The sequence below is a fragment of the Pristiophorus japonicus genome, chromosome 18 (genome assembly GCF_044704955.1).
Source record: "Pristiophorus japonicus isolate sPriJap1 chromosome 18, sPriJap1.hap1, whole genome shotgun sequence".
Lineage (NCBI taxonomy): Eukaryota > Metazoa > Chordata > Chondrichthyes > Pristiophoridae > Pristiophorus > Pristiophorus japonicus.
Genome location: NC_091994.1, coordinates 86638156 through 86663317, shown reverse-complemented (window position 1 = coordinate 86663317; position 25162 = coordinate 86638156). Strand labels below are relative to the sequence as shown.

At 46.6% G+C, this 25162-nt stretch overlaps 1 protein-coding gene across 1 annotated transcript in view; it reads right to left on the bottom strand.

Moving 5' to 3' along the window:
* Positions 1 to 562: 562 nt before the first annotated feature.
* LOC139229270 (forkhead-associated domain-containing protein 1-like) overlaps positions 563 to 25162 on the bottom strand; it is a 160083-nt gene continuing 135483 nt past the window's right edge. The window contains exons 28-31 of the mRNA XM_070860929.1: positions 21876 to 22041; positions 9521 to 9601; positions 7143 to 7283; positions 563 to 649 (exon numbers count right to left, since the gene is read on the bottom strand). Of these exons, the coding sequence (XP_070717030.1) occupies positions 617 to 649; positions 7143 to 7283; positions 9521 to 9601; positions 21876 to 22041 (421 nt within the window). The 3' untranslated portion in view covers positions 563 to 616. The remainder of the gene's footprint in view (positions 650 to 7142; positions 7284 to 9520; positions 9602 to 21875; positions 22042 to 25162) is intronic.

Below are 25162 nucleotides of genomic sequence, written 5' to 3'. Positions count from 1 at the left end.
TCTTATATTGATGCTGGGGCCAGGAGAGAAAGGCATTGCTGGCCTCTGGAGTCCCATTCGCTCCCTTTGCACATTTACCAGCATGCTGCTCACCCTGCTGGAGAGCCAAGAGGCTGCACGTTTATGTTTCCAGCTCTTCCAATGGACACTTTAGGGAGATAGGAAAAAGTCAGGTATCTGTCGCCAAAGACTTGGATCCAGACTTTTTTATACTTTAAGTGGGACATTGAGGCCGGGAATACTGTCTGAATTCTCAGCAGTAGACAGTCATTTAAACATTTTTTTAAATATCTCATAATTTGAATTAGGGCACCATTCAATTAAGAATACACTATATAAAAGAGTGCTTTACATTACAACAGTGACTACACTTCAACAAATACTTCACTGGCTATAAAGTGTGTTGGGATGTCCTGAGGTCGTGAAAGGCGCTACATAAATGCAAGTCTTTCTTTTGAAGAGGAATTCGACAAGACTCAATATGACGTCAAATTAAAGAAACACCGGAAATTTGGGGCTTTCTAAAACTAGAAAGGGATTCCCCAGCAATGAACTGGCCGAGGGTGCGCTGCAAGTGTGTGAGGAGGCTTCAGCATATCCTGGATTGATCCATCCCTCACTCCTCTGGGAGCTGCTTCTGATTCATCTCCTGGGAAAGAAAACCATTGCATCAGGCTCCATGTTACCAAATATTGACAGAGGCAGGATCACACAATCGACTGGAATCGACTGCCATTGTGAATGGTTACAGTTACAAGATACACTTTACAGACCCTTGAAAACACAATGTGACTGTGGGTAAACTCGCACCTGATCCAATATAACCCTGTGCTTTTTTAAAATATATTTAAAATTATGTTTTATTCCCCCCCATCTCTCCTGAAGTTGCTAACTCGCGCTGGGGTACAGTTTGGGAGTGCAGCAGACCTTCAGCAGTTCACCCAAGTGGCCATTATTTGAGCCTAGACAGTCGGTGTTGGTGGGTTATTTGACGGGGGTTGGGGGGGGGGGGGTTAAATCCTGATTCTGTCCTCCCCCGATGTCCAGTAGGGGAGTCACTGGATAGCAAGCGGGAGTGGGAACCCAGGATGGTTTTCCCTCCATAGCCATAGGCAGCTGAAGCCAATTGTAGAACTCCCACTGCTGCCCCATCTGAGATCTGGTGGTTCAGCACAGGCCTGGAATGAACCTGGATTCCTTTTGACTTATGACTTTTCACAATGGATGGGGCCTTTGCCAACTATTTTCTGCTGCAGTGGATTAATAATTGGCTGAGTGCCCTGAGGCAGAAAATGGTTGTCAGTGGATTTGGATCTGCTTGGAGACCAGTTACCAGTTGCGTTTCGCAGGGATCGGTTTGCTATTTACTATTTTCATTGATGATTTGGATGCGGGTTTTGTGGGAATGATCCGCAAGTTTGCAGACGATATCAAGATATATGTGAGAGTTAGGACTGTAGAGTATGTGTGACAAGCAAATCTAGACAGGCTGGCGGAATGGGCCTATGTTGGAAAATTATGTTTAATAATAGGGTCGTGCATGTGGGCAGGTCAAATGCTAAACATACGTACACCACCCTACAAGGAAAGAATTAAAGCCAGACGTGAAAGAAAGAGTTCTAATGCTTCCATCTCTAAAGGTCCACGACCAATGCTGTGAAGCTTTAGCTAAAGCAAACAGGGTTCCAGGGTGTATTCACAGGACAGTTCATTACAAAATAAAGCATACCATTTTGCCCTTGTCCAAGACCTTGGCTAGCTCTCAGTTAGAATACTGTGCCCAGTTTTAGTCTCCTCACATGGCGGGGGTTATGGAGGCTTTGAAAAAGGTGCAAAGGAGGGCCACAAGATTGATTCCCAGTTTAAAACACCTTAGTTACTCAGATAAGCTCAACAAACTGGATCTCTACACTTGAGAAGCACAGACTTAAGAGTGATTCGATCGAGGCTAACAAAATAATGAAGAGTAGATTGTGTGTATGACAACCAATTATTTCAACTAAATAGGTTAGGGAGGTGCAGGGGGTCACATTTTCAAATTTATCCCGGCAGAATTGGTTGGGTTTTAGCCGGTTCTTTTCTCCGAGAATAGTGGACCTCTGGAACAGTGACCGGTTCCTGCAGTGAACACTGATTCTCTGTATAACCTTCAAGCGAGAGCTGGACTTGTTTCTGGCGGGGGAGAGATCACCTAGTACAAGAGGTAGGCATATTGTTATGTAAGTCAGGGTCAATGTGATCTCCTGGACTAGTTTCGTTTGCCTAAGGGGGTCGGAGAGGAATTTTCCATTTTCTGCCCCTGCTAATTGGCCTGGGTTTTTATCTGTCGTTTTGCCTCTCCCAGGAGATTACATGGTTCCGGGTGGGTGGGGAGTGTCTGTATTGTGATGCACAACTGTGCAGTACAAGGTGAGTGGACCAGTGAAAGAAATACTTGAATTTATATAGCGCCTTTCACGACCACCAGACGTCTCAAAGCGCTTTACACTTTTCCTGTCCGTCATTTTTGGATCTCCCTCTGAATATCCCCACCATGACACATCCGCGGCAAGTTACAAACTCTGCCAGTAATTGCAGCAAGTAACTAACCGAGTCAAGTAACTAACCGAGGCAAGTAACTAAGCGAGGCAAGTAACTAAGCGAGGCAAGTGTCTGTGACAGAGACCTGGATTCATGAGGAATGTTGCCAGTGCAGCCCATCACCTCCTTCATTCCACGGGCAGTCATTTCTGTGTTAGGAATGTAACTTCTCTGTCGAGCTCAATATCCCAGCTCCATTCATCCCACTCAGTTTGCAGCCTATGTCGCAACTGCCTTTTGATCTAATCTCCTGTCAGACTGCAACACTTTACGAGATGCAGAAATGTCCAGAACAATGCACTTGCTCTGTAGTGAACACAGGAAAGTCAGAACAATCACGGGCGAGGAGAGGACATTGAGCCAATTGAAGCTCATTGCTCTAAGATTTGAACTCTCTCGGCTTAGTAAGCAACTGCATTTTGCCTGTGTCTTTATGACTCTGCCTGGCACATTTACAGACATTTGCCACCTGTTGGGTTAAGAAGTGCATTCTGGAGTCCAATTTCTTTTCCAAGCTCTGAGCTCAGTGCCCCTCGACCAAGCAGGGAAAGAAACACCCAGCCAGGGTTCTTGCTTTATCCAGTAACCCCTGCATTTCCCCCTCCATGGTACCAGAGGGTGGTTGGTGCCTGTAGATCCTGAATCCCAATGAGCGACGGCGCCTTTGGCAGAGGGAGCAAAAACTCACTACTTTAAGGCCAACTGGAGGTGCAGTCCAGAACCAGGTTGTGAGGCTGCGGTACAACACTCCCCATCCTCATCCTAATTCCCCCTCTCCCGCCAAAGATATCAATGGGACGCTCCTCAAACATTGGGAGATGCTCATTAAAATTTACTGAAAAATAACGAGTTAGGAGCAAGGGGATGGGCTTTATTTTGTTTGTTTTATGGAGATGAAACATTCCAATTGATGGTCAAAGGTGATGTCTTCTCCTGGACAGCAGTGGGATTGTTAGCTTCATGTTTTGGCTATTGCCGTGTTTTCCTTTGCTGCAGAGCATTCTGGGGATTGGTGCTGAGGAAGTGTTAACACTGTTCCCAAATGTTGATATTCCTCTTAATGCCAGATGTGGCTCAGTGGGTAGCCTGAGTCAAAAGGTTGTGGGTTCAAGTCCCACTCCAGGGACTTCAGCACAAAATAATCTAGGCTGACACTCCAGTGCAGTGCTGCACTGTCAGAGGTGCCGTCTTTCAGATGAGACGTTAAACTGAGGTTCCATCTGATCCCTCAATTGGACATAAAAGATGCCATGGTACTATTTCGAAGAAGAGCAGGGGAGTTATGCCCGGTGTCCTGGCCAATATTTATCCCTCAATCAACATAACAAAAAGAGATTATCTAGTCATTATCACATTGCTGTTTGTGGGAGTTTGCTGCACGCAAGTTAGCTGCCATGTTTCCCACATTACAACAGTGACTACACTTCAAATGTACTCCATTGACTGTAAAGTGCTTTGAGATGTCTGGTAGTTGTGAAATGCGCTATATAAATGCAAGTCTTTCTTAATACCTAACTGTCATAACATGGCTCTTCCTCCCATTGTAAATGATCATAAAGGTTTGGTCCCAAAGGCTGAGCCCCAGCCTCAGGATTCACGTTAAAAATCTAATTGTTTCCAAGTAATTAGGATTAACTTTAATAATCAGTTGATTTTTGTAGTTTTTGTTGATTTAAAAAAAAATGTTAGCCGTTTAACATCAAGTGCTGATGACACCATCAAGAGGAAGTCACAAGAGGAAAAGGGCTGGACTAATATCAATAGGGACACGTCAGTAACACAGGCTGCTGATATTGAGCCCGATAGTGTGAGGGAGCTGGATTAACATCAGTTGAAATATGATCAAAGTGCTCAAATTATCTCATTATTTCAAGTCTACTTATTTATTCAGCTCCTCGACAGTACTGGGCTCATTAATTCCTCTCAGCCAATGCCTTGTGATACTGACTGTAGTTTACCATATTGGGTGCAGTAACTCCTCCAAGTTATTGCTCCTGATGTTATGAGTACTAAAACATGGCAAAGGATGCGTAAAGGGTTGACGGTGGATAAGCAATGGCAAACATTTAAAGATCACATGGATGAACTTCAGCAATTATACATCCCTGTCTGGAGTAAAAAATAAAATGGGGAAGGTGGCTCAACCGTGGCTAACAAGGGAAATTAAGGATAGTGTTAAAACCAAGGAAGAGGCATATAAATTGGCTAGAAAAAGTGACAAACTTGAGGACTGGGAGAAATTTAGAATTCAACAGAGGAGGACTAAGGGTTTAATTAAGAGGGGGAAGATAGAGTGCGAGAGGAAGCTTGCCGGGGTCATAAAAACTGACTGCAAAAGCTTCTATAAATATGTGAAGAGAAAAAGCTTAGTGAAGACAAATGTAGGTCCCTTGCAGTCGGATTCAGGTGAATTTATAATGGGGAACAAAGAAATGGCAGACCAACTGAACAAATACTTTGGTTCTGTCTTCACGAAGGAAGACACGAATAATCTTCCGAATGTACTAGGGGACAGTGGGTCTAGTGAGAAGGAGGACCTGAAGGATATCCTTATTAGGCGGGAAATTGTGTTAGGGAAATTGATGGGATTGAAGGCTGATAAATCCCCAGGGCCTGATAGTCTGCATCCCAGAGTACTTAAGGAAGTGGCCCTAGAAATAGTGGATGCATTGGTGATCATTTTCTAACAGTCTATCAACTCTGGATCAGTTCCTATGGACTGGAGGGTAGCTAATGTAACACCACTTTTTAAAAAAGGAGGGAGGGAGAAAACGGGTAATTATAGACCGGTTAGCCTGACATCAGTAGTGGGGAAAATGTTGGAATCAATCATTAAGGATGAAATAGCAGTGCATTTGGAAAGCAGTGACAGGATCGGTCCAAGTCAGCATGGATTAATGAAAGGGAAATCATTGACGAATCTTCTGGAATTTTTTGAGGATGTAACTAGCAGAGTGGACAAGGGAGAACCAGTGGATGTGGTGTATTTGGACTTTCAAAAGGCTTTTGACAAGGTCCCACACAAGAGATTGGTGTGCAAAGTCAAAGCGTATGGTATTAGGGGTAATGTACTGACGTGGATAGAGAACTGGTTGGCAGACAGGAAGCAGAGAGTCGGGATAAACGGGCCCTTTTCAGAATGGCAGGCAGTGACTAGTGGAGTGCCGCAGGGCTCAGTGCTGGGACCCCAGCTCTTTACAATATACATTAACGATTTGGATGAAGGAATTGAGTGTAATATCTCCAAGTTTGCAGATGACACTAAACTGGGTGGCGGTGTGAGCTGTGAGGGGGCGCTAAAAGGCTGCAGGGTGACTTGGACAGGTTAAGTGAGTGGGCAAATGCATGGCAGATGCAGTATAATGTGGATAAATGTGAGGTTATCCATTTTGGGGGCAAAAACACGAAGGCAGAATATTATCTGAATGGCAGCAGATTAGGAAACCTGGGTGTCATGGTTCATCAGTCATTGAAAGTTGGCATGCAGGCACAACAGGCGGTGAAGGCGGCAAATGGTATGCTGGCCTTCTTAGCTAGGGGATTTGAGTATAGGAGCAGGGAGGTCTTACTGCAGTTGTACAGGGCCTTAGTGAGGCCTCACCTGGAATATTGTGTTCAGTTTTGGTCTCCTAATCTGTGGAAGGACGTTCTTGCTATTGTGGGAGTGCAGCGAAGGTTCACCAGACTAATTCCAGGGATGGCTGGACTGTCATATGAGGAGAGACTGGATCAACTGGGCCTTTATTCACTGGAGTTTAGAAGGATGAGAGGGGATCTCAGAAACGTGTAAGATTCTGACGGGACTGGACAGGTTAGATACGGGAGAAATGTTCCCGATGTTGGGGAAGTCCAGAACCAGGGGACATAGTCTTAGGATAAGGGGTAGGCCATTTAGGACTGAGATGAGGAGAAACTGCTTCACTCAGAGAGTTGTTAACCTATGGAATTCTCTGCCGCAGAGAGTTGTTGATGCCAGTTCATTGGATATATTCAAGAGGGTGTTAGATATGGCCCTTATGGCTAAGGGGACCAAGGGGTATGGAGAGAAAGCAGGAAAGGGTTACTGAGGGAATGATCAGCCATGATCTTATTGAATGGTGGTGCAGGCTCGAAGGGCCGAATGGCCTACTGCACCTAATTTCTATGTTTCTATGTTTTTGACTTGAATGATATGCTGATCAAGGCGAGGGGACTGGAACCTTCCACCTCAGGCATCCAGTGTCAGCCTCAAGCACTCCCAGGAAAGGCACAGCACAGTTAGATGGAACATAAAACTCCCTCTACCCTGCTCCCAAAAATGTGCCTCAGCTTTGAGCTCAGTTACTGGATAAAGGCAACCCCAAACCAATTTTACACAGGACTCCCCAACAACCAGCAGGGAGAGGAGGCTTCAATCCTTTCAGTCCAAGCTTCCTTTCAACCCAGATCCCAGGAAAAGTTTTTAAAAAGAACTTAAGACCTCGTGAAAAGTGCCATTTTGGTGACCGATGCACACAGATTACACGTGAGCATTAAAACCTGCACTGGGCTGTCTGTAAATCTGGTGCAAGATGTGTGCGTACCACAGTGTTCTGGAGGTTGACGAGCTGAGTGGTGGTGTCACACAGCTCCTGGTCCTGCTTCCTGAGCTCCCTCTTCAGAAGTTCGATCTCATAATCCTTCTTCTTCAGCTTCTCCTGCATTGCATTCTTTCGAGCCTCGGCCTAGAGGCAGAAAGAAAAAAAGACTTACATTTATATAGCGCCTTTCACGACCACCGGACATCTCAAAGAGCTTTACAGCCAATTAAGTACTTTTGGGGTGAAGTCACTGATGTAATGTGGGAAACGCGGCAGCCAATTTGCGCACAGCAAGCTCCCACAAACAGCAATGTGATAATGACCAGATAATCTGTTTTTGTTATGTTGATTGAGGGATAAATATTGGCCAGGGCACCGGAGATAACGCCCCTGATTTTCTTAGAAATAGTGCCATGGGATCTTTTACGTCCACCTGAGAGGGCAGACGGGGCCCCGGCTTAACATCTCGTAGAGGCAGAACACAAACAAAGCACGAAGGAGGACAGAGGTCAGCACCCTGGGCTCCAAACGGATAGATACATCATGTGGTGCAGTACTTAGCTGACCTTAGTCAGGGCGGCAGCTGGGAACTACAACTGGCCTTTGTCTAGGGAGGGGGAAAAAAAAATCAGCTCCACATTCCTGAGCGTCCTGCTTGGAAAGTGCACGGATGCGTCGATGCGTATGTGTGTGCGTGGAGTGGTACTGGGCATGAATGGGTACAGGCTCGGGCACGATAACCTCCACAAACAGCCTTCTGTCGCTCACTATCTAGCCGCGCACACATGGAGAATGGCCACTTGGGCTTGCTGCACGGTGCACGTGCTGAGTGGCGCCCTCAACCCCAGAAGACATTTTTCCATTGCCCACATCCTGTTACCTGTCTGAATAAGACTGCTGGTAATTGTGTTGAATTAAGGCATTTTGTCCTATGGCCCTCCAAACTTGATTGAGACGGTCTAAATTCATTTCATATCGGAGCCTTTCCACCAAGAAAATGATACTTTCAACCCATCAGTCTGAGCTGCATTTGAAGCCAGGTCCCAAAGGCGAAAGACCAGTTTCTAACCCTCTGCCCATTAATGTGCTTAATCCAGTTGCTCACTCTTTGTTGAGTGCTGGCTTGTGGGCACTCTCAGGAATGCTGCAGCAGGGTGTGATGGGACATGGGTCCATGTCTGTGCTTCCCCGCATAGTAAGCTGATTCCTGTTGTGTATGCTTGCCTGTTTACTGTGTGATGTCTGTAACACTGTATGCAACATTGAATGTACCCTTGTACTGTACACACCTTACCAGTACACTAGAGGGTGCGGTTGCTGGAGACCCAAGGGTTGCCTGCACACGGCAGGAAACCCAGTATAAAAGGGAACTCACAGCTTGTTGTTCTCACTCAGGAGCTGGAATAAAAGACTGCAGGTCAGCAGAGTTTAAGCACCATACCCTGCCTCGTGGAGTCATTACTAAAGGGGCCTACACACACTACAATTCCAATCCTCTCACTGTGCCCAGTTGCGAAGAGGAGGCCAAACACCTTCCAATAGAATAAAGGAAAAAAACAGGTCCAACTGCTTTCTCGGCCCTAAGCTCTGTAATTCCCTTCCTAAACCTCTTTGCCTCTCCACCTCTCGCTCCTCCTTTAAGAAGCTCCTTAAAACTTCCTCTTTGGCCAAGCTTTTGGTCACTTGTCCTAATATCGCCTTATGTGGCTGATATCAAAGAGAGAAGTAGAAAGGCAGAGAGGTTTATGGAGGGAATTTCAGAGCTTAATGCCCAGGCAGTGAAGGCACAACCACTAATGGAGAGATGAAAATCAGGGATGCACCTGAGGCCAGAATTGGAGGAGCACAGAGATCTTGAAGGCTGGAGGAGGTTACAAAGATAGGGTGGGGCTAGTCTTTACACTAAGAACATCAAATATAATGCAGTGCCTGACTCTCTTACCCATAAGTGCACCCCATCTACTGGCTACCGATCTTGACATTTGACTTTCAGGGGGATAATTGTAACCTAACCCACCCAGCGGGGAAACTGAGCAATCAGATCGGCCTCCTGCTTTACACCCCACCCGATTTTACCTTTCGCTGGGTGGGTTCGGTTAAAATCACCCCCTCAGCAACAAGCACAGACATGGCTCCAGTTGTTTCAGTGTAAGGGGTGTCGCAATTGTGTGGGGTGGACTGGTTGGGCTGGGTGCTCTTTCCCTTTCCGCCATTGTTCATTGTTCATAGGTTTATATGTAACCTTCAGGGCTGCTGACCGAGGGCCGTGCGGCTCTTTGTCGGCTGACGTGGACACGATGAGCCGAAAAGACCTCCTTCTGCGCTGTAAATTTCTATGTTTCTATAACTGCGGGTTGACTGCCTTGGCCCAATGCTCTTACCTTGCCATGAATGTCTTCCTTCACACAGCTGTGAGACGGGGATTTTGTAGCCCTTCTCTCCAACTGTTGCAAGTGGAAAGTCTGCATCAAACAGAAGAAATAATGTCAGTGAGGTAGAGTTTCTGCTTTGGGTGCAGTCGGTGATCCGGGCGCAAACTGTGTCCAAAATTGCGCCAATTTTCCGAATTGAAAATTTCTGTTCAAGTTTCCACTCAAACTCATTTGTATATCGCCGGACGTAAAACCTTCCGTGAACCAGCGCAATCGGGCAGCGTTTTAGAACGTCGTTGTTTATTTTTATTTATTTTGCAGTAACCAACATTCCTTGCTATATTTGAGAGTGTTAACCTTGGTGGCAGTTTGTAATTAATACAGCTAAAAATGGATTTTTCATAAAAAATAAGCATCTTTAATTAGAGTATCTCATCCACCTTCTGTGAGTAACCCAATTTTAAATAACTGAAAATTACTTTAAAAAGCTACACAGAACCATTTACTAGTTTCACTGGTCAGAAGGCAGTTTCTTATTACGTTATATCTTTTACTATTTATAAGCTTTTTAATCATGCCTATTAGTGTCCTTGCGCCCAAGAAAAACAGCTTCATTTTAAGAACCTTCTCGAAGGCCCTCAAATGGGTGCTGTTATATATGAATAAAGAGCCTGACTGGATACTGTGAGCTCAAAGAGAAGTGTGACCTTAGTCTTTTATTGCAGGTCTCCAGAGTGCCTCTCCAGTCTGTGACGCCTCCTTAAGTGCCTGTGCTCCCAAGGGATTGTGGGATCCCTTGGGACTCCGGGGGATGAGCCCTCTGGTGGCTGTACAAGGTTTATACAAGGTTACATACATAACAGGCGCAATGAGCGGAAACTTGCCATGGTGAGTAATTCCATCTGGGGGGGGTGTGGTGTCCAGTGTTGCGGTGCAGGAGAATTCTGTTGGAAAAACCACCAGTGCAACCTAACGGAAACTCCAACCCAGTGTGTGTGGGTGTGTGTGTACTATGTGTTATTTGCAGGATCCTTGAACGTGTTGTCGCCTTCCAAATCCGTGCCCATCTTTCCCGGAACTCCATGTTTCAATCCCTCCAACAGGTTTCCACCCCTGCCACAATATCGAAACGGCTGTCACCAAAGTCACAAGTGACATCCCATGTGACTGTGATAAAAGTAAACTATCCCTCCTCGTCCTTTTCGACTTGTCTGCAGCCTTTGACACAGTTGACCATTCTATCCTCCTTCAACACCTCTCCACCGTCATTCAGCTGGGTGGGACTGCACTCTCCTGCTTCCATTCTTATCTATCTAATTGTAGCCAGAGAATCATCTGCAATGGCTTCTCTTCCCACTCCCGTACCGTTACCTCTGGAGTCCCTCAAGGATCTATCCTTGGCCCTCTCCTATTTCTCATCTACATGCTGCCCCTCGGTGACATCATCCGAAAACACAGCGGCAATTTCCACACGTACACTGATGGCACCCAGCTCTGCCTCACCACCAGCGCTCTCGACCCCTCCACTGTCTCTAAATTGTCAAACTGCTTGCCCTACTTCCAGTACTGGATGAGCAGAAATTTCCTCCAACTAAATATTGGGAAGACCGAAACCATTGTTTTCGGTCCCTGACACAAATTCCGTTCCCTGGCCACAGACTCCAGCCCTTTCTCTGGCAACTATTTGAGGCTGAACCAGGCTGTTCGCAACCTTGGCATCATATTTTACCACAAAATGAGCTTCCGACCACATATCGACGCCATCACCAAGACTGTCTATTTGCACCTCCGGAACATCGCCCAACTGCCCCTGCAACAGCTCATCTGCTGCTGAAACCCTCACCATGCCTTTGTTACCTCTAGACTTGACCATGCCAATGCACTCCTGGCTGGCCTCCCACATTCTACCCTACGTAATCTTGAAGTCATCCAACACAATGCTGCCCATGTCCTAACTCGCACCAATTCCCGCTCACCCATCACCCCTGTGCTCACTGACCTACATTGGCTCCCGGTAATACAACGCCTCGATTTAAAAATTCTCATCCTTGTTTTCAAATCCCTCCATAGCCTCGCCCCTCCCTATTTCTGTACCCTCTTCCAACCCTGTAATACTCCAAGATCTCTGCGCTCCTCGAATTCTGGCCTCTTGAGCATTCCTGATTTTAGTTGCTCCACCATTGGCTTCAGCTACCAAGACCCTAAGCTCTGGAATTCCCTCTGCCTCTCTACCTTTCTTTCCTCCTTTAAGAAGCTCCTTAAAACCTACCTCTTTAACCAAGCATTTGGTGATCTGCCCTCATATCTCCTTATGTGACTCAGTGTCAAATTTTGTTTTTTAACTCTCTTGTGAAGTGCCTTGGGACATTTTACTATGTTAAAGGTGCTATATAAATACCAATTGTTGTTAATCAGACCTCAGTCTAATTCTGTCCTCACTTGGTATCTACACAAAGACACTTTCTAGCAAGAGGCAATGGAGAGGGATCCGAAGAAACCTGAGCTGATTTTCCTTCATCTCCATAGCCTTGAACCACGGAGCTAATTCTAGCCTTACCTGCTGCCCCGACTAGAATCTGTTAACTCAATAGGGACTGGGGATCGAACCTGGCACCCTGCTCTGTATGGTTTGGTACCAATCCACGTGCTGCATCTAATGGCTGAATTATTGAGGGGAGGAGCTTCACAGTATGCGCCTGTGAATTAAATTCTGCGGAGATACGATATTCTGACATTTCTTTTGTAACTTCAGTACAGTTGAGATATAAATGAACTCCCGAGGTCATTGCCTGCAGTTACAGAGGTCAGCCAGGAGCAAACAACCGGGTGAGTTGTACGAGATCCCAGCTCCAGCTCCCACACTGTCCTGGGATTGGTACCGAGCCAAATACATCAACCAAGTCGCCAGTTGCCACATCCAGACTGTGCTGAGCTAGCTGGAAAGTGACCGTGTGTGTATGTGGGGGGAGGGGAGACGCTCAGCTGTGATGCCCTGGATGGTTGAATAGCACTCACCGCTTTGTGTGAAGAATGTCTATTTGGGCGAGCTGCCTTGAAACCACATCCCAGTGAGAGTCAATGCCTTCAAGAGAGAAGACTAGTCCAAGAAAAGCAGGGCATTGAGGGCCACACTCCGACACCCAATAACTCGCAGGTTCCCAGATATGTGGGATGGGAGTGCAGTTTCTAATCAGCTTCTAATGAGTGACAGTACGGCAGTATGTGCTAACGGCAAATTAGAGTCTATTGTAGCCACATTTCTTAACCTCCATGCCACTGGACCAAGACCTAGCTCTGTCAAGCCCGTGTGGTGGCTGGTGTGCAACGACCACCACACGTTAAAAGAATCCACGCACAGGTATCTTCCACTCTTGAGGATGTAGTTCGGGTCCTTCACTGAAACACCTGTGAACTCATCCTTTTTTGGCATGGAAGCAAGTCATCCTCGATTCGAGGGACTGCCTATAACTTTGACTGACTCTTAACCACAATTTTTAATGCAGCAAAACCCAGGGATGAAGTGTGTTAAGGGGTTTGGTTATAACTACTTTAACAAAAGTGCCTCCACATTTGTACATAAATAATTGAATCTACATGTGAAGCAGTACCTGAATGTGATTGAAACAGAGAACTTCCTGCTTTCTATGGCAGTGACATGAATAGCAGGAATACCTTGCTTCTTTGGTACGTGAGCTTTGCTGTTGCAGTTCTTATTTATTTATGCTTAGAATTTCTCTTATCCCAAAAACAAGTGAATAAAACAGCTCACATCCCAAGCTGCCGAAGGAAATCTGATCTAAATTAATGACCACTTTCTCTCCTGTCGGTGCTGTACCTTGTCCGGGGTACAGTTGCGTAGGAGCTCGGCACTTTCTGGGCCCTCACCCAAATGGTCATTCTTCCTGTGTGAACCTGGGCAGTGAAACAGCAGGCAATTCTACTGTAGGAGCCTCATTCTATCCTCACCGCAATGGCCATCCAATTTGTTTCCATCTACCTAGCACCAGTATTATGGAGGCCAATATTATGGGATCCCGGGCTTTATAAATAGAGGCACAGAGTACAAAAATCTAGGACGTTATGCTAAACCTTTATAAAACACTAGTTCAGCCCCAGCTGGAGTACAATGTCCAATTATGGGTACTCCACTTTAGGAAGGGTATGAAGGCTTTGGAGAGGGTACGGAAGAGATTTACGAGAATGGTTCCAGGGATGAGGGATTACAGTTGCTAGGATAGACCGCAGAAGCGGGGGTTGTTCTCCTTAGAGCAGAGAAAGCTAAGAGGAGATTTGATTGAGGTGTTTAAAATCATGAAGGGTTTAGATAGAGCAAATAAAGGGAAACTGTTTCCAACAGCTGAAGGGTTGATAACCAGAGGACACAGATTTAAGGCAATTAGCAAAAGAACCAGAGGCGACACGAGGAAAAACTTTTTTATGCAACGGGTGGTTAGGATCTGGAATGCACTGCCTGATAGGGTAATGGATGCAGATTCAATAGTAGCCTTCAAATGGGAATGGATAAGAAAAGAACATAAGAAATAGGAGCTGGAGTAGGCATTTGGCCCTTCGAGCCGGCTCAGCCATTCAACAAGATCATGGCTAATCTTCTACCTCAACTCCACCTTCCCACACTATCCCCTTATCCCTTAATTCCCAAAAATGTGTCGACCTCTGTCTTGTATATACTCAATGACTGAGCAACCACAGCTCTCTGGGATAGAGAATTCCAAAGATTCACAACCCTTTGAGTGAAGAAATTTCTCCTCATCTCAGTCCCAAATGGCCGACCCCTTATTCTGAGACTGTGACCCCGTGTTCTAGATTCCTCAGCAGGGGAAACATTTTCTCAGCATTAATCCTGTCAAGCCCCTTAAGAATTTTATATGTTTCAATTAGATCACCTCTCATTCTTCTAAACTCTAGGAAATATAGACCTCATGTACTCAATCTCTCCTCACAGGGCAATCCCCTCATCCGAGGAACCAGTCTACTCGTGAACCTTTGTTGCACTCCCTCTGAGGCAAGCATGTTTTTCTTTGGGTAAGGAGACCAGGAGGCTGAAATTCAGGGTTCCAAAGAGACCTGTTAGTGCCCGTTTGCGGCAGCCATTCCTAAAAATCGAATGGCCGCCGCGTTGGGCTCAACAGGCCGCCCCAATCAAAATTCAGGTCGGGGATTTTTCGACCTGGACCCCATACCGCCCAAGTGGTATCACCACCAATACAATTAATAAAACTAGAAAAATACTTACCCAGCGATTTTCACCTCACTCCGTGGATCCCCTGCCGCGCGGTGCTCCCAATAGGTTTCCCTGTTGGTGCACCTCTGCGGGCCCGGAAGCAAGGCGGCCCTTAAAGGGGAGGCCCCACTGCCTCGGCCGCAGTTCAAGGATTTTACCGGCCGACTTGCCGATCGGCCGGCAAAATACTGGCCCCGGGTTCAGCCGGGCCGCCAACGGGCATCCTGGCACCTCCTCTTGGGTGCCAGGCCGCTGACCTGGCCAATACCCTCCCTGATGGCCCAGTGGCCAAAGTTTCAAAAATAGTCAGAACCTCTCCCCTTTAACGGAGGGGAGAGAGAGTGGTGACGCACACACACAGCGGCAGCTGGGCCTTCCGACCCATTTTCAGCCAGTCGGCCTGGCTTTGAGTCTAAGGCCCGCCCCCATTATGATCCATTTCCTGCAGGACTGTGAAAAAAATTCAAAGTCCTGAAAATGGATCGACTCACTGGACCAAGAGTTCCAGCAGTGAGTACCAGCTAAAAACTCATCGGTGCACCAGATTGTATGCAGTACTCCAGTTGTGGCCTCACCAATGCCCTGTATAATTGTGGTAAGTCTTCTTTACTCTTATACTCTAATCTCTTTTGTAACAAAAAGCTAACTAACCATTTGCTTTCCTAATTGCTTGCTGTACCTGCATGTTAACTTTCTGTGATTCATGTACAAGGACACCCAGGTCCCTCTGAATGCAAACACTTCCCAGTCTCTCTTCTTCTCTTCGGCGGTTCCTCGTATCGAGGCTGTACCTGCCGTGAGGTCCTTAACTCATAAATGATGACAGTCATCTCACTCATAGAGACAAAAATCATTACAGTCTTTCGTAGTGTGATGTATATTCTATTTATATCACAGCTAATGATTTTATTTTCACCCAAAATTGCACCACATAGCAACATTCTTTCTTCTCTCATTGTATCATAAGTGCCTTAACTAATTTGTATTTCTACTGTTTCAGCATTTTAATGAATTTATAACTGGTGTATATGTCCAACCTTTTCCTGTTATGTTTGCAAAACCTGCACGAGGAATGAAAGATTTTTTTATTCCACTCATCAGGAAGCCCTTTGGCACTTGTGAATTATGAGGTATTTTCCAAATATGTAGAACCATTCACTTGAAGGAGAAAACATTTCAGGGATTTGGGGAAAGAGGGGGTGAGTGGGACTATTTGGATTGCTCAGACTCAGTGGGCCGATGGCCTCCTTCTGTGCTGTGCTATTCTATGATTGTATGAATTGTAGCCTCTACTGATGCCCTGCCTGAGATCACAGACCTAGAATCTGAGGCCTTCCTGGTCTGTGTGGTTCACTGGGTGCTGCCTCTCCGCAGATAGTCATTGGGGCAAGCTGGCTATTTGTGAATAATATATGTACACGCTGTTTGTAGCCACCAGATGGTGTCATTGTCGGAGGCCTCTGAGCAGCACGCCCATGGTGCTGCTCTGGTATAAAAGGCCAGCCATTTTGTGAGTCAGGCACTTTGAGCTGTAATAAAGGTTGTACCTTGTTCAGTTAAACAGTACTTAGTTGTACCTTTATTGTATACATAACAGCAACTACATAACATTATACACGCGGGGTGGAAATTAGGTTCAGTCTTTTCATACTGCTTCTCAAGAGAGAGACTGCATACACCTGGAAAGCTGTGAAGCACCCTCGCTATTCAAGCAGTTAAAAGAAATCTCCCTGGTCCGGAATTTGTGTTTCTTAAAAACTTCTTGGGACTTAATTTCCTAACGTATCAGTTCACAGATCTGCGCTAAATTCTGGTCTGTGCTATTGTTAGCATGGTATTTAACTCATTTTAAATCAATGGGTCAATTATTTTGATGAAATAATTCAGGCAGGAACTTAACGCAGAGTTGCTAACCCGTGCACTAAATAACAGCACAGAGAAAGCTAGACCCTCGGAAACCTGAGCAGCCAGCTCTATCTGATCACCTGAATCAGTGCAGGAAGTATGCATGTTTCTTTTTTAATTCTCAAAAATCTCAGAAAAGGTCCCATGAAAAATGGATACAATAGCATCCCATTCACATGGAAACCTGTGTCAATATTTACAATGTAATACCAAATAAGGGGTAGCTTTCTGCTGTGGGCCTGTGCCTGCTCGGAATAGGTTGAGACCGCCCAACTCATTTGACATCGGGCCCTTACAGCCAGCAGACGGCGGACTTTCAACTGAAAAGAAACCTCAGATGTTGGAAATCTGAAATGAAAGCAGATCAATCGGCATCTGAGAGGGTGTATAGACATTTTGGATATGGCCCCTTCTTCAGAACGGATAGTGATGTCAGAACTCTGTTCAGACGATACATTAACTTGTTTTATCCTCTTTATAAATGAGCTCATCAATGCTGCCCGTGTCCTAACTTGCACCAAGTCCCGTTCACCCATCACCCCTGTGCTCGCTGACCTACATTGGCTTCCAGTCAATTTTAAAATTCTCACCATTGTTTCCAAATCCCTCTATGGCCTCTTCCCTCTCTATCCCTGTAACCTCCCACCAGCCCCACAACCCTCCACCAATTCTGGCTTCTTGCACATCCTCAATTTTAATCGTTCCAGTGTTGGTGGCCGTGCCTCCAGATGTCTAGGCCCCAAGTTCTGGAACTCCCTTCCTCAACCTCTCCATCTCTCTCTCTCCTCCTTTAAAATGCTACTTAAAACCTACCTCTTTGACCAAGCTTTTGGTCACCTGTCCTAATATCTCCTTATGTGGTTCGGTGTCAAATTTTGTTTCATAATCGCACCAATGAAGCACTTTGGGATGTTTTACTGTGTTAAAAGCACTATATAAATTCAAGTTGTTGTTGTTATAGATACTAGGGCCAAATTCCTTCGGCCATTCTGCTGGGACTTCAGTGGAATGGCTTTGAAAAAGGCTGGGACGTGAATTACGGCAGGTCCCAACCTTAGTTGGAAAATCCGTCCGCCCCTAACAAAGCCAACCCTGTCAGAGGGGGCGACGGGCCATAGGGCACTCTCTAAGTTTCAGCTGCGGCTCAGTGGGCAGCACACTCGCCTCGGAGTCAGAAGGTTGTGGGTTCAAGTCCCACTCCAGGAACCTAAACACATCAATCTCGGCCGACACTCCATGCAGTACTGAGGGAGTGCTGGACTGTTGGAGGTGCCATCTTTTGGATGAGACGTTGAACCGAGGTCCCATCTACTCTCTCAGGTGAATGTAAAAGATCCCATGACACTATTTCGAAGAAGAGCAGGGGAGTTACCCCTGGTGTCCAGAGCCAATATCTATCCCTCACTCAACATAACAAAAACAGATTATCTGGTCATTATCACATTGCTGTTTGTGGGAGCTTGCTGTATGCAAATTGGCTGCCGCGTTTCCCACATTAGAACAATGACTACACTCCGAAAGTACTTCATTGGCTGTAAAGCGCTTTGAGACGTCCGGTGGTTGCTATATAATTCCAAATCTTTCTTTCTTTTCTATCTAACTGGGCGATCCTGCCCAGAGTGGACTCTGCAGGCTGCGAGTATCCAACAATGCAGCCCTGGCACATGGTGAGAGACTGGGTTTTATCCAGCGAGGTCAACTCGTTAGTATGCAGGTGGAACAGCCCACAGGCTCCATTATCGGCCCTGTCCAGTCAGGGTGAATCCTTGGAGTGCTGCTAATGAATCGCACATTCTCAGCTGTCTGAAGAGCTGTGAATCACCGCATGGGCAGCATTTACTTCAACGCTGCTTTGTTTCCTTAACTATTGATTTGAGAGTCTCCCAGGTTTGTTACTAAGCTCAGAGTACATATATCCAGCTAAAGCCAACAGGCCTTCAGTCTCCAGGGTCAACTAGGCTTTCAATTCGGCTGCAGTTACTTTAATGGGAGGGTTTTGCATGGACCTCCTGAGACGAGAATCGTTAGTCTACTTCAATTTTTGCTTTTGCTAAATAAAAGCTCAGCTCTTGGCAGAGGCAAAGGAAATCGTCTGCTCTCTCAGACCTCGGAATCTCCTGTTTGAGGGAGCGAATGGGGGGCTGCTGAAGGTACTGCCACAGCGCAGTAAATCTGATCGTTCACAGAACTGGGACGTTTGAGGGCCTTCGAATAAATGATTTCTTTGGACTCGGTTTCTGCGATTGTCAGCAATGACTCTGGCTGCTGCAGTGCTGGCTGAAGCAGAATTTCCAGGTTTGATCCCTGGTCTGTATCGAGTCAGCTGATACCAGCAAAGGAGTCAGTGAGGGAGCTTCAATTGGTCTTTGGCGCCCTTGGCTCAGAAGGGGACATTAACAGTCCTGGCTGCTGCGAAGGACAGGATTAAACTTTGCTGTTCTGCCTCCCAAGATTGAATAGTTCACCAAAGCTGACAGTCCAGACCCACACATACTGAGCAGCCACTTAGGCGAGGTAAAAGGAAAACATGTATTTATAGAGCACCGTTCACAACCTCAGGACGTCCCAAACCGTTTTCAGCCAATGGATGCATTAGTTGTAATCAACCAAAATTCCTTAGATTCTGGAGAGATCCCAGCGAATTGTGAACCGCAAGTAGAACGCCCCTATTTAAGAAAGGAGGGAGACAGAAAGCAGGAAACTATAGACCAGTTACTGTCTATACAGATCTGTCACTGAGAAAATGCTGGAGTCCATTATTAAGAAGTAGTAGCAGGACATTTAGGAAATCATAATACATTCAGGCAGAGTCAGCATGGTTTTACGAAAGGGAAATCATGTTTGACAAATTTGTTGGAGTTCTTTGAGGACGTAACGAGCAGGGTGGATTAGGGGAAACCAGTAGATGTCGTGTATTTGGATTTCCAGAAGGCATTTGATAAGGTGCCACATAAAAGGTTACTGCACAAGATAAAAGCTCACAGGATTGGGGGTAATATATTAGCCTATGATGATGAGGATGACCCCTCCTTAAATGCAGAGACCAAAGCTGTACGCAGTACTCCAGGTGTGGTCTCACCAACGCCCTGTTCAGTTGTAGCAGGACTACCCTGCTTTTATAGAGGATTGGTTAACTAACAGAACTAACAGAAAATGGAGAGTTGGGATAAATGGGTCATTTTCAGGTTGGCAAACTGTAACTAGTGGGGTGTCACAAGGATCAGTGCTGGAACCTCAACTATTTACAATCTATTAATGATTTGGATGAAGGGACCGAGTGTAATGTAGCCAAATTTGTTGATGATACAAAGATAGGTGGGAAAGCAAGTTGTGAGGAGGATGCAAAGAGTCTGCAAAGGGATATAGATAGGCTAAGTGAGTGGGCAAACATTTGGCAGATGGAGTATAATGTAGGAAAATGTGAGGTTATCCACTTTGATAGGAAAAATAATAAAGCAAATTATTATTTAAATGGAGAGAAATTACAAATTGCTGCAGTACAGAGGGACCTGGGGGGTCTTTGTACATGAAACACAAAAAGTTAGGATGCAGGTACAACAAGTAATCAGGAAGGCAAATGGAATGTTGGCCTTTATTACAAGAGGGATGGAGTATAAAAGCAGGGAAGTCCTGCTACAACTGAACAGGGCATTGGCGAGACCACACCTAGAGTACTGCGTACAGCTTTGGTCTCTGCATTTAAGGAGGGGTCATCCTCATCATCATAGGCAGTCCCTCGAAATCGAGGAAGACTTGTTTCCACTCACTCTAAAAGTGAATTCTCAGGTGGCTGTACAGTCCAATACGAGAATTACAGTCTCTGTCACAGGTGGGACAGACAGTGGTCACAGGAAAGGGTGGGTGGGGAGTCTGGATTGCCGCTCGCTCCTTCCGCTGTCTGCGCTTGATTTCTGATGCTCTCGGCAACGAGACTCGAGGTGCTCAGGGGCGTGAACCATATACAGCAGACAACTCAAAGCGCTGGAGCAATATCACCAACGCTGCCTCCGCAAGATCCTGCAAATCCACCGGGAGGATCGACGCACCAACGTCCGTGTTCTCGCTCATGCCAACATCCCCAGCATCGAAGCACTGACCACGCGCGACCAGCTCCGATGGGCGGGCCACATCGTCCGCATGCCCGACACGAGACTCCCTAAGCAAGAGCTCTACTCGAAACTCTTACACGGCAAGCGAGCCCCAGGTGGACAGAGGAAACGTTGCAAGGACACCCTCAAAGCCTCCTTGATAAAGTGCAACATCCCTACCGGCACCTGGGAATCCCAAGGAGGGATATACTTGCATTGGAGGCAGTTCAGAGAAGGTTCATGAGATTGATTCCAGAGATGAAGGGGTTGTCTTATGAAGAAAGGTTGAGCAGGTTGGGCCTATACTTCTTGGAGTTTAGAAGAACGAGAGGGGATCTTATCGACACGTAAAGGATTCTGAGGGGGCTTGACAGGGTAGATGCAGAGAGGATATTTCTCCTTGTGGGGGAATCTAGAACTAGGGGGCATTATTTCAGAATAAGGGGTAGCCCATTTAAAATGGAGATGAGGAGGAGTTTCTTCTCTCAGAAGGTCGTAAATCTTTGGAATTTTCTGCCCCAGAGAGCTATGGAGGCTGGGTCATTGAATATATTTAAGGTGGAGATAGACAGATTTTTGAATGATAAGGGAATCGAGGATTATGGGGAGCGGGCAGGGAAGTGGAATTGAGGCCATGATCAGATCAGCCACGATTTTATTGACTGGTGGAGCAGGCACGAGGGGCCAAATGGCCTACGTTCTATGTAAGTACTTTTGCAGTGCAAGCCCTGTTGTAATGAAGGAAAGAAGGAAGCACCTGTGGAGTCCATACCCCAGGAACAGTCAGCACCTTCGGGAGAGGTGGGGGAGAAATTTGGAAAAATGTTTGTCCATGCTCTCGGGATGTGGGATCACCATCTCGGGCCAGGGCAGGTGCTCATTTCAGTCTCACGGTGAGAACCGGCGAGGAGAGAAATCTGAGTTCTGCTGTCGGGTCTGACCTGAAACACTAACATGTCTTTTCTCTTTCGGGCGCTGACCGACCTGCTGTGCAGTTGCTGCAATTTCTGGTTTAACGCCGAGGGAAATCTCTTTCTCAAAAGCAGGCAACGCGATGCAACCCCAGCGTTGGACTGATCGCACCTTGATAATGTTGTTCCACGGACACGGCCATTTTGTGTCCTCTTACCTTGCGCTGCTTGATGGCTTTGTTTAGTCTCTTTTCTTGGTCAAATTGTGACTGCGTACGCTCCATGGACTCTCGGACCATGCTGTTCTCCTCCATCTGTCTCTGCAACTGCTCCTGTAAGCTCTCCACATCGGCCTGTTGTTTGTGTAGCGTGACCTGCGACCGTCTGCTGACAGCAAAAAGACAGGAGAGAAATTAAAGGGATCTGAAGCTTTTAGCGTTCAAAGTGGCCACTGCTGCTCTTTTGAGGAAGCTTTCCTTTTTTTTTAAATTGGAAAACACAGATGAAGGATTAAGCGTCCACTTCAGTATCAGCTGTGGCTCAGTGGGTAGCACTCTTGTCTCTGAATCAGAAGGTTGTGGGTTCAAGGCCCACTCCAGGGACTTGAGCACAAAAATCTAGGCTGACACTCCAGTGCAGTACTGAAGGAGTGCTGCATTGTCGGAGGTGCCATCTATCAGATGAGATGTTAAACCAAGGTCCTGTCTGCTCTCTTGGGTGGATGTAAAAGATCCCATGGCACTATTTCAAAGAAGAGCAGGGGAATTATCCCCGGTGTTCTGGCCAATATCTATCCCTCACTCAACATTAACAAAAACAGATTATCTGGTCATTATCACATTGCTGTTTGTGGGAACTTGCTGTGTGCAAGTTGGCTGCTGTGTTTCCCACATTGCAACAGTGACTACACTCCAAATGTACTTCATTGGCTGTAAAGCGCTTTGAGGTATCTGGTGGTCGTGAAAGGCGCTATATAAATGCAAGTCTTTCTTTCAACACAGTAAACAAATGAAAACTTTTTTTTAATGTAAAGGACACAGGGCTGGGAGTGTGCATCAAGGCACTGAGGCAGTCAAGGGGTTCAGGTGGTGTCCTGGACCACACGACTGAAGCTCGTGGAATTTAAACCATCGTTGTGTGTTTTCAACACTGCTGGGATTGTTTTTTTTCCCCTTTAAACAATGCAGCACTCCCTCAGTACTGCACTGCAGTGTCAGCCTAGGTTTTGTCCCTGGAGTGGAGCTTGAACTCACAACCTTCTGTCTCTGAGGCCTAAATGCTGCCCTCTGTGCCAGGGGCTCCACAAGCACCTTCCATACCTCACCAAAGTGACCTTTCTTCATGCATGAACCAAGACAATGAGTGTCGGCGGCCCATCGGACTGCAGGGAGCCGGCACGTGTGGGCTTTGTCCTGTCATCACCCAACACCCCCTTTCCAGGGGGAACTGGGGGCTGATCAGGAGCAGGAACGCTGGCTGATTTTACCCAGGGACACTGAGGGCATCAACTGTGGGCCTATTTACGAAAGGATATACTTGCTTTGGAGGCAGTTCAGAGAAGGTTCACAAGGTTGATTCTAGAGATGAGGGGGTTGACTTATGAGGAAAGGTTGAGAAGGTTGGGCCTCTACTCATTGGAATTCAGAAGAGAGGTGATCTTATCGAAACATAAAAGATTATGAGGGGGGCTTGACGAGGTGGATGCAGAGAGGATGCTTCCACTAATAGGGGAGACTAGAACTAGGGGGCATAATCTTAGAATAAGGGGCTGCCCATTTAAAACTGAGATGAGGAGGAATTTCTTCTCTGAGGATTGTAAATCTGTGGAATTCGCTGCCTCAGAGAGCTGTGGAAGCTGGGTCATTGAATAAATTTAAGACAGAGATAGACAGTTTCTTAACCGATAAGGGGATAATGGGTTATGGGGAACGGGCAGGGAAGTGGAGCTGAGGCCACGATCGGATCGGCCATGATCGTATTAAATGGCGGAGCAGGCTCAAGGGGCTGGGTGGCCTACTCCTGCTCCTATTTCTTATGTTCTTATTGCTACTCCAAGCTGAGATGAGCGAACTCAACCCTAATGGGGAACTGGCCGAGACTGTTCCAGTCTGTGGGGCTCAGTATCAGACGGCTCAGTACATTTACCCCCTCAGCGGGTGAACCTGGCCATGGGTGGAGACACAGAACAGGCGGCATCGCCTCGGTTACCCATCACGCCCGCCGCCCGAGATTTAGTCCCACTGACTTGTATAGAGCTGAACAGCAAGCAGGTTGTGCAAGGGTCAGTAAATGCCACTCTGCCTGTTTTGCACCACCACCACATCCAGTTTCAACCCTTCGGTCTTCGGGGGAGCTAAGTTTTTATAAATCGTTGAAGGCCATAGCATGCTGTCCTATTCTGAAGACACAGCTCTTGTGGTTCACGATTCAATCAAAACCCCTCGAGTATGTGACACTCTCCGCGCCACATCCCGAGGCAGGCAGATTAAGTGTCGCTGCTGCAGCCACAGACACAAAAACATGGTTTCAAAGTATGAAAACGACAGCTATAATCACAGAATAAAGTGAAATTCATCCATCCGCTCCGATACTAAATCAAAACAGGGCATCAAAGCACAGACATTACTGGTCACTGGTGACAGCAAGGATCATTTCCATACCGCTGTGAACAGAGTCATTTTCATTGATCATTATTAGCAATAAAATTCCCTCTTCCCTCAATTCCTTCCGACGACTCAGTCTCCTAGATATATTAGAACCAATTGCCGGTCCCTGGGCCAAGCAGTTCCACTTCTTAGAGAATAATTTTCTCCTCTCTTGACTCCTTGCTGGAGATCAGGTTCCACAGTTATCAGCGACCCTCATTCTTAATGTGTGAGCCTAGACAGCAAGGCCACGATTTTCCAGCCCCCTCGTGCTGATTTTTCAGTTGTCCTGGGGTGGGATGGCGCTCGGGGTGGGGGGCATAGGGGGAGCTGTTCTGTCCCTCTGCTTGCCTCCTCCCTCATTTCCCGTTGGCTGTGCAGACAGCACCTGCCTGTATGTGGGTGGACATGGTTTCGGCCCAGGCATGCAGAGTTCAGAGGTCACCAGAGAAGCTGAGTTTATTTTTCTCAACCAGGGCCGGTGCTAGAGCTCAGAGAGTTCCACCTTCAGGTGAGACAGGTAAAGATAATTTGAAAACAATGCCACATTTGTAGACAGCACAGAGATTATGGCAAGTCCCCCACTGAAACAAGCCTCCTGCTGGCGCAAGGCCTCCCCTATTTTCGCATGAGGAGCCCGCCTCCAAAATGTAAATGACCTCGAGGGTGGGCATTGGGCACTGGTTGGGGTACTTTCTCTGAGGTGGATGAAAGTCCTGCCTTGCCAGAATGTGGAGCCAGCAAATGGACCAAAAGATTAGGGAAATGGTAGCATAGTTGCCATGTTACTGGACTAGTAATCCAGAGGCCCAAACTAATGATGTGGAAACATGAGTTCAAATCCCACCATGGCAGCTGGG